Here is a 14,377-nt window from a genome sequence, read left to right as displayed (position 1 = left end):
TTCTTCTGTCCTCTGTAAATAACTCACCTTACAGCCATTATGATCTAAATAACTGGTAACAAAAGTGAGTACACCCTAATTGAACTTCAAACCTGCATCCAAAGTGTGAATATTTTGTGTGAGCACCACTGTTATCTGGCACTGCCTTAATCCTCCTGGGCATGGAATTTACCAAAGCTGCACAGGTTGTTGCTGAGATCCCCTTTCACTTCTTTATAATGAGCTCTCTTCACTACTCAACCCCCCTGCTGCACCTGCTCCATCCTCCCTGACTGCTAATGACTTTGCCTCCTTCTATGATGAGAAGATTAAGAAAATCTGCCAGACCTTCACTTACTCCCCAACAATGCCGACAATCCACTATGTCTCTGTCAAGCTTTTTAACCTTAACAGAAGATGAGATACTGCAAGTCATTAAATCTTGCAATCCCACTACCTGTCCTCTGGATCCAATCCCTTCAACTATGCTTCAGACCATCAACTAAGCTCTTTTGCCCTTCATTTCCACAATCATCAACAAGTCCTTAACATCTTGCTATGTGCCAACTACCTTCAAGCACGCAAGGGTCACTCCCATCTTAAAAAACTTGCTCTGGATACATCAGACCTCAACAACTACGGACCGGTATCACTTTGCTCCTTTCTTTCTAAATCTCTGGAACGCACTGTTTTTAACCAACTGTCTGTCTATCTCTCACAGAACAACCTCCATGATCCGAACCAGTCTGGGTTCAAAGCAGCACATTCCACAGAGACGGCCCTTTTGACTGTTTCTGAGAAACTGCATGCTGCTCGGTTAGCCAAGCTGTCATCTGTACTTTATCTTTCTGGACTTTCAGCAGCGTTTGACACAGTGAACCACAAGACACTTTTGTCAACCCTCAAGAGCCTCGGTACCCACAGAACAGCATAGGAATAGTTTGCTTCCTACCTGAAAGGTCGCTCATACCAGGTAACATGGAGGGGATCCACATCTGCCCTGTGCAGACTCACCACTGGTGTCCCACAAGGCTCGGTACTCGGTCCCCTCCTTTTCTGCCTCTATACCCACTCCATTGGTAAAGTCATATCCTTCCATGGGTTTTCTTATCACTGCTATGCAGATGACACTCGACTAATCTTTTCCTTCTCTCCATCAGATACCACAGCTTCAGCTCGGATCTCGGCATGCTTGACAGACATATCTAGATACATATATTTAACCCAGATGAGGATGGGTTCCCTCTTGAGTCTGGTTCCTCTCAAGGTTTCTTCCTTATGCCATCTCGGGGAGTTTTTCCTTGCCACAGTCGCCAGTCGCCACCGGCTTGCTCATCAGGGACAAACTTACTCATAAAGAACATATTCATTTTTAATCACCGCATTATCTGTGTAAAGCTGCTTTGAGACAATGTTCATTGTTAAAAGCGCTATACAAATAAAAATGAATTGAATTGAATTGAATCTTCATGGATGAGTGTTTACCAACTAAAACTCAACCCCAGCAAAACAGAATTGCTGGTCATCCCAGGTGATTCATCTCCAGGTCAAGATCTCCAAATAACACTTTATGACTCTCTGCTCTCCCCTTCAGCCACTGCTCGTAACCTTGGGGTAACTATGGACAATGAACTGTCCTTCTTCCCACATGTCGCTAATGTGGCTCGCTCTTGTCGATTTCTTCTCTACAACATCCGAAGGATTCGACCATTTCTGTCCATACAGGCTGCCCAGGTGCTTGTTCAGTCTCTTGTCATTTCAAGACTCGACAACTGCAACTCTCTGCTGGCAGGTCTTCCCCTGAACGCTATTCGTCCACTGCAAATGATCCAAAATGCAGCTGCACGGCTTGTGTTCAATCAGCCCAAGTTCTCCCACACCACCCAACTGCTGCGCTCCCTTCACTGGCTTCCAGTAGCTGCACGTATCAGATTCAAAACACTGATGCTTGCCTACAAGGCCAAAAATGGACCAGCGCCATCTTACCTCAGTGACCTCATCACATCTCGCACTGCACCATGCTGTCTAAAATCCTCCAGCACTGCTCGACTGGTACCACCTTCTCTCAGAATGAGAGGTAAGTACACTTCAAGGCTCTTCTCTGTTCTGGAGGTGGTGGATTGAACTTCCCCTAGATGTCCGTACAGCGGAGTCCCTGACTATCTTCAAGCGACGACTGAAGACCTACTTCTTCCTGAAACACTTAAATTAGCACTTTCCAAGTTTGTAGAATTTAAGGGTTATATTTATATTAAGTTTGTAATCTGGCGTACCAGTGTAGATTTATTCATTACTAGAGACTCAAAGCACTTTTGTACATCGCTCTGAATAAGGGCGTGTGCTAAATGCCGCAAATGTAAATGTAACGAGATCACGGAGCTGCTGGATGTTAGACACATGGCGCTTCTCCACCTTCCACTTGAGGATGCCCCACATGCTTAAGGTCTGGGTTAAGGTCTGAAGACCAGAGGACATGGTTCCAGTAATTCATGCTCTTGGACAGGTCATCTTCAGCAAACTGTTTGTGGGCTTTCTTGTGAGGCAGCTTCAGAAGAGGTTTCCATCTAGAACGACAGTGATGCAAACAAACTTGTTGCAGTGTGTGGCATATGGTCTGATCACTGACAAGCGACCTTCCGCTTCTACAACCTCAAACAATGCCTCTGTATGACCCTGCACTGTACTGCACTGTAACTCTGTTACCGATCTTCTTATAGCCTCGGCATCTTTTTGGAGAGCAACAATTCTAATTCTCAAATCCTCAGAGAATCTTTACCATGAGGTGCCATGTTGAACATCCAGTGGTCAGTGTGAGAGAATTGAACTCAAAGCACCAAATTTTAACTGTTCAAATACAAAAAACACAAATGTGTATGATCCTGACAAGCAGAAAAAAACACGAACATGAATAATAGCTCACGTGGCTTTGCCTGATTACATGCCATACAGCTATCACTTTTGTTGCATGCTAATTTGACAGTAATGGCTGTATGTTGAGTTTTTTCATATGACATCTGTACTGCGATACAAGCTGCACATTGACTACTCTAAAATATGTCCGAGTTTCATTTCTATAGTATTGTCCTTTTAGAAGATTATACTGTGAAATGTGAGGGGTGTATTTACTTTTGTAAGATACTGTAAATATAACCAAATTGTTCAATTGTTGTCATTTTGTTTACATAAAGTTGTACACTGTGAAAAGCACTATAGAAATAAACTTAAATCAATCAAACTGAATTGGTTATTCCACAACCCTCTAGGAATAAGCCTTCAGAAGTAGAGAATGAGACACACTGGTGTTTACACCAGTCCAATAGTAAATCACATGAAATCCTGTCTGGTCAGTATCCTGCTCATTCTTTCCCATTTAACCTCTTCCAAATTGTGATGGAAATGTACCAGAGGAGCGATCGCCACAAATCGCACAGAGACGTTTGTGGGAGAGTGTGGGTCCAGGGGTGTGGCCTAAAAGTGGTTTCAGGCCAAATGGTGGCTTCACGTCGTCTGAACTGCTGACGGCATGCAGGCCAGACATGGACACTGTAGAGTTGATCTGGAAAGGAGGGGGGGGGGGGGGGGGGGGGATATTACAATATTACATTGCAAGATTGTACAAAATTACTAGCAATAAATATGTATGTGTACTCAGAAGTCTAATGACATGCATTCCTGTTCCTGTAGAGAATAAGAGTTTGCCATATAAGCTTTTGTAACAATAGTTTATGATAAATATATATGCATACGACTTGAAATATTGAGTGTCCCACCCACAAAAAAAAAGAAAAAGAAAATTAATTAAATTGAAAATAATAAATAATTTAAAATAAAATAATTGTTTTTAAAAAATCTAAATGTTCAACGTCATTGCATACTTTTGACTCATTTCTATGTATCACTACTTGTTCTCCAATACACGTAAGAAATAAGTAGCATTACAAGAAATTTATAGGTTGTAGTGTCATCTGAAGTTAAAAAAAGGGCTTGAAGAGTTGAAGTCACCAGATGAAAGTAAAAAATGCGGTGACGTGTATCTTTAACTCAGCCCTTTTTCAACCCTTCAACCAAACAACAAGCAGAAAAAACTATGCATAAGCTACGCTACAGTACTGTACAGTACTCACTATAAATGTGATATTCCTACAAATTTGCACAATTCATCTCACTATATTCTTGCAAATGTTTTCCGTGCGTGTTTAAAGAGTGTGGGAGGATTTATGGCCTTAACAATAATAGAAAATAAATAATAAATATATATAAATAATAATAATAATAAAAAATAAGCTTTTTGGGGTGGCGTCCACTTACAAAATTCGTTTTTTCCGGGGTCGGTTTTGACACGTAACTACCACAATAAATGATGTTTGATAAAAGTATTTTTCATTCTGTGAAACACAAAACTGAAAGCCTTACAACAAGAACATCCACACGTAGGGTTTCAAGGTTTACAGTGCAAATTAAACTGATTCGTCATCATGATAATTCTGCCTGTGACCCAAAGGACTTTTTGACAGTCATTTCTTTTTTTAAATCCATACTTATAAGTACTTGTATCTCAGGCTATATCCTTTAATTACTTTAATCTGTACTTTTGTCAATATCTGCCATACACATTCATCCCTTTCTGACAATTTGTGTGTATACAGGTGCATGTTAGAATCCCATTTAAAAGTTTATTTTAGAAATTCAATACAAAAAGTGAAACTCGTATATTATATAGATTCATCACACACAGACTGATATATTTCAAGTGTTTATTTCTTTCAATTTTGATGATTATGGCTAACAGCTAATAAAAACCCAAAATTTAGTTTCAATTCAGTTTCAATTAGAATATTGTGGAAAAAGTTCAATATTGGAGACTCGTGGTTTCACACTAATAAGTGAATTAACACCAGCAACGGTTTCCTAAACAAAGAGTGGACTGCAGCTGGAGTCAGTGCTTCAAGAGCCTCCACACACAGACGTATCCATGGGCTACAACTGACGCATTCCTTATGTCAAGCCACTCCTGAACCAGAGACAACGTTAGAGGTATTTTACTTGGGCAAAGGACAAAAAGGACTGGACTGTTGCTCAGTGTGCCAAAGTTGTCTTTTTAGATGAAAATAAATTTTGCATTTCATTTAGAATTCAAGGTCCCAGAGTTTGGAAGAAGAGAGGAGAAGTCCAGATTCCAAGTTGCTTGAGGCCCAGTGTAAAGTTTACACAGTCAGTGGTGATTTGGGGAGTCATGTCATCTGCTGGTGTTGGTCCACTGTGTTTTATCAGGTCCACGGTCAGCACAGCCATCTACCAGGACGTTTTAGAGCACTTCATGTTTCCCTCTGCTGACAAGCTTTATGGAGATGCAGATTTTAATTTCCAGCAGGACTTGGCACCTGCCCACACTACCAAAAGTACTAATACCTGGTTTAAGAACCATGGTATCCATGTGCTTGATTGGCCAGCAAACTCGCCCGACCTAAACCTCATAGAGAATCTATGGAGTATTGTAAAGAAAAAGATACAAGACACCAGGCACAACAACATAAAGAGCTGAAGGCCGCAATCAAAGCAACCTGAGCTTTCATAACACATTAGCAGTGTCTTAAACCGTTCGCCTCCATGCCATGCTGCATTGCTGCAGTTATTCATGCAAAGGGAGTCACAAACAAGTATTGAGTTCTGTACACATACTTTTCAGTAGTCCTACATTTCTGTGTTAAAAATCCTTTTTTCTTTTTTATTGGTATTAAGTAATATTAGATTAATTCTAAGATTTAGAATTTTGCGTTTTCATTAGCTGTAAGCCATAATCAATAAAATCAAAATAAATTAACACTTGAAATATGTGTGTGTAATTAATCTACCGTAATTTCCAGACTATTAAACGCACCCATATATAAGCCGCACCCACTGAATTTTACAAAGATTTTTATTTTGAACATAAATAAGCCGCACCTGTCTATAAGCCGCAGTGTGTCTACACTGAAACCAATGAATTTTACACAGGCTTTAACGAAACATAGTGCCTGTTACACGGCTTGTATCTAAACAGTAGCCTACCAAGAAAGTCATTGTTCACTGTCTTCCTCCCTCCTTTCACAACTATTTCTCTCGGGAGTTTATCTTTTGGCATCGTCGTGCGTTTGAAAATCACCATCGGTGAAGCTTTTCTCCCGATGCCATGCAGCTCAGAACACAGGTGAAGTGCGTATTTTTTATGCCCGGTTGTTTTCAGCGTGACGAATGATTCACATTTCCTGTAGACAGTTCGAGTGAGCGGCAGGTCAAACGTCAGAGAAACATCATCCATATTTATGATGTGGTGCGGCCCGATTCAGTGCTCAATTTAATATAAAGAATTTCACCTGAACCCGTTCGGCAATTTCTCATATTATATATATATATATAGTGTGTGTGTGTGTTTACATATACTCTTGTTTCTAGTCTTTATAGTCCCTCTTTGCACAGCATTGTATATTCAAAGTATACAGTAGGTTTACTGGTCGGCGCTATCGAGTTATGTGTATTTGTCCCACACTGTCTTGTGTTGTCTGTCTGTACTGTTTTTTGTCTGCACTGTTTGCACTAGGTTGCACTCGATGCACTTTATGTAGCTTTATGTTGTGTGTTGTAGCTCCATGTTGTTTAGTGTAGCACCAGGGTTCTGGGGGAACGTTGTCTCATTTTTTTTACTGTGTACTGCGTACCACTGTGTATAGTAGAAATGACAATAAAAGCCTCTAGACTTGACTATAAAATGTGTATCATTTACAGTCCCGACAGCTTTTTGGTGTTCATCGAGGTCTTTCCTTTCTAACAACAAATGCAGCCTTCATAGGCGAAACCCAGAGTAGGCTTTCAGAATTACTGAATGATTTAAACAATCAATCTTAGACACACATTAGCAGAAAGAAATACCATCTCAGTCACAGTTTCTAATATTTCTGCTCAAATGAAATGGAAAAGGATTTAAGCAAGGTGAAATGTCACAAATCGTTAATGTAAATAGTAATAGTATTTACAGATGTAGTAAATATCATGAAATCAAAGCTGAAATTCTGATCTCATCACAATTATCTATTTCTCTCAAACCCAAATGTCTTCTGTGTAAAGCAAAAACAATCACAATCAAACTGACTCATTGAATCAATAGAGACCTGATCTGAATCCTAAATAAAATAGCAAGATATCAGATAGACCCACTAACAACATCTACAAATGAAACTGCAATATTCAAATTGGAAATTGGAAAAGTCCCTTTAACTTAAACAAAATTACTGCAGGAGGATTTCCAAAGCAACAAACAGCAGCTGAGGAACGTCATATTTCTTTTTTTTATAGATTTCTATTTGCCAGTCATAACGAAGACAATCTTTCTGCCATCAAAACCTGACTAACTTTTGGAATGCAGATGGACTATATTAAAAACACAAAGTAAATGATTCTACAGAAGCTCACCTGTGGACTGTTAATAGGGCCGTAGCCCACTGATGGCGTCCCAGGGAGGCAAGGGGAACCTAAAGAAGAGCTGATGACAGACAAGGGTGATCCCATGCTGCTAATCGGACTGCTGACTGACGAAGTAACAGGTGGCAATGAGGTCATCGCAGCTGCTGAGAGAACCAGTGCAGGTGATTGTTTCCCTGAAGGCGGTGATGAAACAGAAGAGCTGTCTGGACTGCGAGAATCTGAAAAAAGAAATCATTGTTTCCCTGTAGGTGGTGATCATACAGAGGAGCCGTCTGGACTGCAGGATTATATGTAAAATTATAATAAGACATTCAAACACCTGTATAGGTCGAGAAATCAAAACTTGATTTATACCTACACTGTTCTCACCAAGGCCTATATTTTAGGTATACCCAATAAAGAGAATGTACTATATATAGTCATAAACAAATAGGGCCACCCAATAAATTCTGCCAAATATATCTTATTACATAGAGTTATGATGGTTCGACGTTTTTTTTATTTTTTATTTTACGATGTAAAAATATTTTAAGCTTCGGGCAGCAGGCAGCTGCTTCCCGTCCGCTCGTGACCCGGCCCTCGTCCACACGCCCACTGCCACATAAATATATACTGTATAGTTTGTACAGTACCATAAATTTTGCTAAACCCTGCACTGTAATTTGTACAATTATTACCGTATTACCATATTACCAAATTACAGTTTACTACCCCATACTGATCGTTCGTTAAGACTCCTGGGTAGGCTACACTATGTCTCGACTTCTGAAGCTCAGAGCTGCGAGATCAACTTATATGTCCACCACAAAAATTTATGACAAACGATCCAAGATTCTTATTTTATACCACTGATTCATTACTAATATAATTCTAGACAATCTGATAAGTAACCCTGTAACAATACAGCTATATCAAATCAGCATTTAGAATCTGTTTCTAAAGTCATTTGATTTATTTCCTCATAAAAATCGACTGGTTTACTAGATAGCAAAGCTACACTTTTCTTCCAACAGAAACCAGAGGCGATGAATTGGTTATTTAGAAAAGGTTTTATTACTGGCTGCCAAAATCTGTTTAACAGATGAAAAAACCTGACCAGTGCTGATTAAAGTAGTAAATGACCACTGATCAGGGTTAATGCTTTTTTCTTGTGTTGCTTGACCTTAGTGCAGCTTTTAACACCACTGATCATAGTTTTCTGCTTATTCAAATAGAAAATGCAGAAAATAAGAAAACACACTCCTGGCTCAGGTATTATTTGGTATTATTGAACACTATCAGTTTGAAGACTTCTTTCTACGCTTTTTTGTTTGTTGGTTTAAGGCTCACTGCTTTTCCTTCTTATACATGCTATCTATAAAAAAAATTAATAAATAAATAAAAAATAGAAACCTGGTACTAGAGTCCATTCTTATGTGACAATGCCACTTTAGAGACACTGACTTTATTAACATTGTTGATGTTGTACATGTTGAGAACTGTGCACTCAAAAAGAAAGTTATGAGTGCTTATTAACATCTTTTTACAGAACTCTGACCAGACATAAGTACTTAAACTAGGACTAGACCAGAGGTGGCAAAAGTACACACATCCATTACTTAAGTAGAAGTACAGTTACTCATGTTTTAAAATACTCGTGTAAAAGTTGAAGTACTGATAATACCTTTTTACTTACTAAGTAAAAAGTAGCTATTACTGCTACCTGTTTTAGCTGTTAACTGGAACTCACATCATATGAATATTAGATAGATAGATAGATAGATAGATAGATAGATAGATAGATAGATAGATAGATAGATAGATAGATAGATAGATAGATAGATAGATAGATAGATAGATAGATAGATAGATAGATAGATAGATATTGTCATTGCATAGTACAGGTACGCAGCAACAAAATGCAGTTTGGCATCAACCAGAAGTGCAAAAAGTAGCATATGTACAGTGATTAAATATAAAGGCTATAACAGTGCAGAGATGTGTGGACATCATTAAGAGCCTTTGCTATGTTTCCACACGGACAGCTAATGAGGTGATACCGAAGAAACTGCACCTCTTCAAGTCAAGAAGCTTTTATTTATATATATATAATCAGACATTTTACAGATTTGAATGATGTATTGTTTTTATCTGTAAGAACAATAAAGACAGTAATTAAAGTTTGTTTCGCCATTATGAGGGAAAAACCCACAAAACGCCACCCAGAGGATTAATTGTGTAAAACATGGCGGACTTGGTGTTTGATTTGAGACTTGGCGCAAAAGTTTACTGATAAAAAATATTTTTCGCTGAAGTTTATTTATTTATTTTATATCTAAGTAAAGAAGGGACGTCGTGAATAAGTGTATGTTTTGCTGGAGGTTTTATTTCGCCTCTTTTATATTTATTTATTTATTTATTATATTTTTTTATAAAAATAGTAGAAACAGAAATGCGCGCTGAATTGATAGCGTTAACACAGTTTAGTGCCGTTTAAAATAATTAGAATTTTGACAGCCAAAAATATATATTAATACAAAACTAATTAAAAATGTTGTTACCTAATGAATGTATGCAGGCTGAAGATCCACGTATAGAACACAAGCAGAGAAAAGATGATGATGATCATGAATGTGTCTGATCTCAGTCATGTTTACATCACTGACTCCCTCTGTCTCATCCACGTTAACCCCAAACTTCTTACTGCCTTCTGTGGTGAGTGAGAGTCAGGACTTTATACACCAGCGGATTGAAAAAGACGCGCAGTAACAGGAAATCTGTTGTTCGGCTGAATTCGGCGCGCAGTGAAAATAAAGATTTATATTTCACCAAATCAATGGATTAAAACTAAAGTAACGAGCCGGTTTTGAAAATGTAAGAAGAAAAAAGTACAGATATTTGTGAAATATGAGTAAAAATGTAATGAGTAAAAGTAATAAGTTGTCTGAAAAATAAATAATGGAGTAAAGTACTGATACCAGAAAAATCTACTTCAGTACAGTAACGAAGTATTTGTACTTCCCACCTCTGGACTAGACGCAACCAGAAGTAAGCTATTTGATTTTTTGAGTGTCTCTGGATGCTTCTACTGTTTGTTTTGTTTAGTTTTTTTGTATAAATAGCAGTAAAAGCTGTGATTATTGACTGCAGTCTTTCCACTGAAGTTCGTATAATACATAATACATAATACATATACATAATATTACTACAATAGCACTCATCTCAGGAATATTGCTAAGTAAGTTGCATGATGTCACTACACAATGCAGAAAAACTAGTTTGCAGTTTTGTTACCTTTATGTTGGATTATTGTAATGCTTTACTGTCTGGATGTTTCAGTAAGTACTAGTCCAGAATGCAGCAGCATGGGTCCTTACTAAACCATTAAAATTTCAAACCGACTGCAAAATACAACTGAAATAAAAGCACTACATGCTGAAACTTTTGGTCAATTATGATCCACCATTCTTACTCCATTCAAAAGGTGCAGACTACTCGTAAAATAAATCAAGTCCACAACAGGGAGTAGTTATTTTTTTTTATTTATTTATTTATTATTATTATTGTTTAGAACTCAAACAGTCTAAGGGTTTAAGGTTGAAAGCTTGTTTGTTTGTCAAGCGTTTTATAAATAGTCTTAGGTAAAGGAGCAGATATAGAGGTATAGGTATAGAAGAATATGTTGTTTTGTGAACTAGGACATTAAGATGCCTCCGCCTACCCCAATCTCGCACATGCTCTTAGATGTGGTTTTTTTGGGGGTGTTTCTATGTCTTTTCTTTATGTCCCAGGGATCTAGGGTATGAAGCAGGTTGAGAAGAGCATGGAGAGGTGGAGGTATGTGCTGGAGAGAAGGGGAAGACAAGTCCGTAAGAGTAAGACAGAGTAAATGTGTGTGAATGAGAGGGAGGGCAGTAGAGTGGTGCGGTTGCAGGGAGAAGAGGTGGAGAAGAAGGATGAGTTTATGTAACTGGCGGTCAACAATGCAAAGTAATCGAAGGTGTGTTAAAGAAGTGAAGAAAGAGTGCAGGCAGAGTGGAGGAGTGATAGCAGCAATGATTTGTGATAGAAGAGTATCTGTAAGACTGAAAGGGAAAGTTTATAGGACTGTGGTAAGACCTGTAATGTTGTATGGATTAGAGACAGTGGCATTGAGTAAAAAACAGGAGGTGGAGATGGAGGAAGCAGAGCTGAAGATGTTGAGGTTTTTGTTGTGAGTGATTAGGATGGACAGGATTAGAAATTAGTTTATTAGAGGGACAGCGCATGTAGGTCGTTTTGAAAACAAGGTGAGGGAGGCGAGATTAAGATGGGCAGAGGAGGGACATGGGGTATATCAGTAGAAGAATGCTGAGGATGGAGCCTCCAGGAAGGAGGAAAAGAGAAAGGCCAAAAAGGAGGTTCATGGATGTGGTGAGGGAAGACATGCAGGTAGTAGGTTTGAAAGAGGCAGATGTAGAGGACAGAGGGGTATGGAGACGGATGATCCGCTGTGGTGACCCCTAATGGGAGCAGCCAAAAGAAGAAAGATTTAGTGTTTTAAATTTTAGGACACCAAATAAAACTTTTTCTGTTTCCACACGGAAGATTTTAATTGTCGGATGTTTGCAACATGGCAAATTTTGGTGCTTGATTTGAGACTTGGCACATCGGTAAAACATCGGTTTAGTGATTCAAAACATTTTTAAATGTTTCAAAATCTATATAGCATATGATAAAATAAAGCAATAAAGGACTTCATGGATTAATGTGTGTTACGTTGAAGGTTCTAAAATTCTCATTTGTTTTTATATATATATACACACATACACACACATACACCTACACATGTATGTATGTATGTATATTTATTTATATATAATTTCTGTGTGTGTGTGTGTATATATATATATATATATATATATATATATATATATATATATATATATATATACACACACACACACACACACACACACATATACATACATACATACATACATATACTCTCACACACACACACACACACATACATACATACATACACATACATACATACATACATGATTAACGCAAAAGCATTCCACATTTAAGCAGATAAATTGTGTAAAACAGTAAAAAATAAGCTCACCTCTGTTGTCGCCCATGGTCAGGGACACACAGGAGTTCGAATCACGGATCCGGGTTGAACTCTACACCGCGGTCTGAGGCCCTGCCCCGCTGCTTCTTTTTCAAACAAAAAGTACGCGTACCTACCTACAGTTTACAAACAAGAGTAAAACAAAACCACTTATTAACCATATAATACACCCCCATATCAGTAACAAATTCTAAATTATTTATCTGTCTAGACTTGACCTAAAATTCTAGCATTTAAACGCCAGCTTGCTAGCAAGTTAGCTAACTTAGCTAGAACCCATTTTTAAATCCAGACATTGGGTCCAAATCAAACTGTGCAAAAAAACTAATATAACGGCAGCAGTGCATTTTAACTTACGTTTTAGATGACATGAAGGCGAATCATTTCATGGAGCTAGCGAGCAACCCTACCCCAACCTGAATCTATAATATACTGTGTGTATATATATATATATATATAAATATACATAAAAATCTATAAGCAGGGATCAGACAACATGAATATTCTACTGGTTGAAAACACAAGCCTGCTACTAATATATCATCTGTTAACCCTGCGTTCTTCCTTTCTTTTCCTTTTCTTCCTTTCCTACCACCACTATCACTCTCTCAGCTACCACACTGTATCTGCTGCACACTCCTTCCTTTCCAAACAGGAAACGAAATCACTTATAGATTACAAATGCTCTACATGGGTTTCATCTGCAGGTGCGTGTCAGGCGTTAAATCGCACTCAGTCCAACTTTACTCCAAATCAGATGGCTTGTAAACTGTAAACTGGGGTCGAGTTTTAATTACATTCAACTGACCAAACCCCCCCCTCCCTCCCTCCCTCCCTCCCACACACTCACACTAGTACACACACACTTTTCATGATTTCGTCTATGAAAACAGAACCATAACCCTGTCACTGATTCCTGCATCCTGTCCTTTGTGTAGACTTTCACATTATTGTCCTCAGGTGGATCTCCATCTCATTCAAAGCAACCCCATACAACTTATTTACATCAATAAAAAATACTGAAACTCTGATTTGTATGAAATATAGATTCATGTTGATACCTGCATCCTGTTCTATGTGTAGTCTTTAAATTTCTGTCCTAAATTAACCACATCTCAAGCTTTATCCTCATCTAATCCAGTAACAGGCCGTCAGGACCAGCAAGACCTTCTCTGCTGCCCTAATCTCTATAAGAATCAGTGACATGTTTATATATATGTTTTTTCATGAATATGTATTAAACTTCCACATAGTCTGTTCTCTTCATTTAATAGCTTTTCTTTCGAGTGTATGTGTTTCAGCAGTCATGTCACGTGAACGTCAATGGTATCTGCCGTAAGCCCTTTAAAGACAGCACTGCTGGGATCTTCTAGATCAAAATCCATGTTGCTTGAAGCTATTGCTTCAACCAATCAGATTGCGAAAACCAATCAGATCAAAGAGCAGACTACTCATTTGTAGCAGTGTGTACAAGCTCAAATATATTCGTTTGGATTTAATAGCTGTTTTTTTTTTTTTTTCTTCTTCATTCCACAATGGCTGACAGCAGAGAAGAAATTGATTTGGATGCAGATGTACTTACAAGAACATTTACAACATGGACTTTTTAAGAGCAGCTGGACAACACGAGTAAAGGTCAGCCGAAACAGTTCAAAACCATTTTCCATGACCCATTTATACTTTTGCGTTTTCTTTCCTGTAAAATTTGCACAAAAAACATACAATTTGCCTTCCTTTCAAATCCACACAAAACTGTAATGCACATAAAAAAAAATGCCCATGGTCATTTTATGAGGTTAATATTAATACCTATGCTTGAGATGATGCATGCAGGTGGTTCAG

At 38.2% G+C, this 14,377-nt stretch overlaps 2 protein-coding genes across 3 annotated transcripts in view; both read right to left on the bottom strand.

The window, feature by feature from the left end:
• The window catches only part of rxrba (retinoid x receptor, beta a), a 29,428-nt gene extending 16,027 nt beyond the window's left edge, over nt 1-13,401 (bottom strand). The window contains exons 1-4 of one of the 2 annotated variants that reach the window (XM_083543326.1): nt 12,893-13,401; nt 12,527-12,651; nt 7,426-7,655; nt 3,382-3,535 (exon numbers count right to left, since the gene is read on the bottom strand). In XM_083543326.1, the coding sequence (XP_083399452.1) occupies nt 3,382-3,535; nt 7,426-7,655; nt 12,527-12,542 (400 nt within the window). In that variant the 5' untranslated portion in view covers nt 12,543-12,651; nt 12,893-13,401. The remainder of the gene's footprint in view (nt 1-3,381; nt 3,536-7,425; nt 7,656-12,526; nt 12,652-12,892) is intronic. The other variant, XM_083543327.1, reaches the window with a different exon arrangement.
• LOC310727723 (craniofacial development protein 2-like) overlaps nt 1-14,377 on the bottom strand; it is a gene marked incomplete at its 3' end in the record, with an annotated part of 68,928 nt that overhangs the window by 20,802 nt on the left and 33,749 nt on the right. The gene's annotated exons all lie outside the window — the stretch shown is intronic.

Source organism: Silurus aristotelis (assembly GCF_946808225.1).
Source record: "Silurus aristotelis genome assembly, chromosome: 6".
Lineage (NCBI taxonomy): Eukaryota > Metazoa > Chordata > Actinopteri > Siluriformes > Siluridae > Silurus > Silurus aristotelis.
Note: the sequence above shows the minus strand (reverse complement) of the source record. Positions and strands in the feature narration are given on the sequence as shown.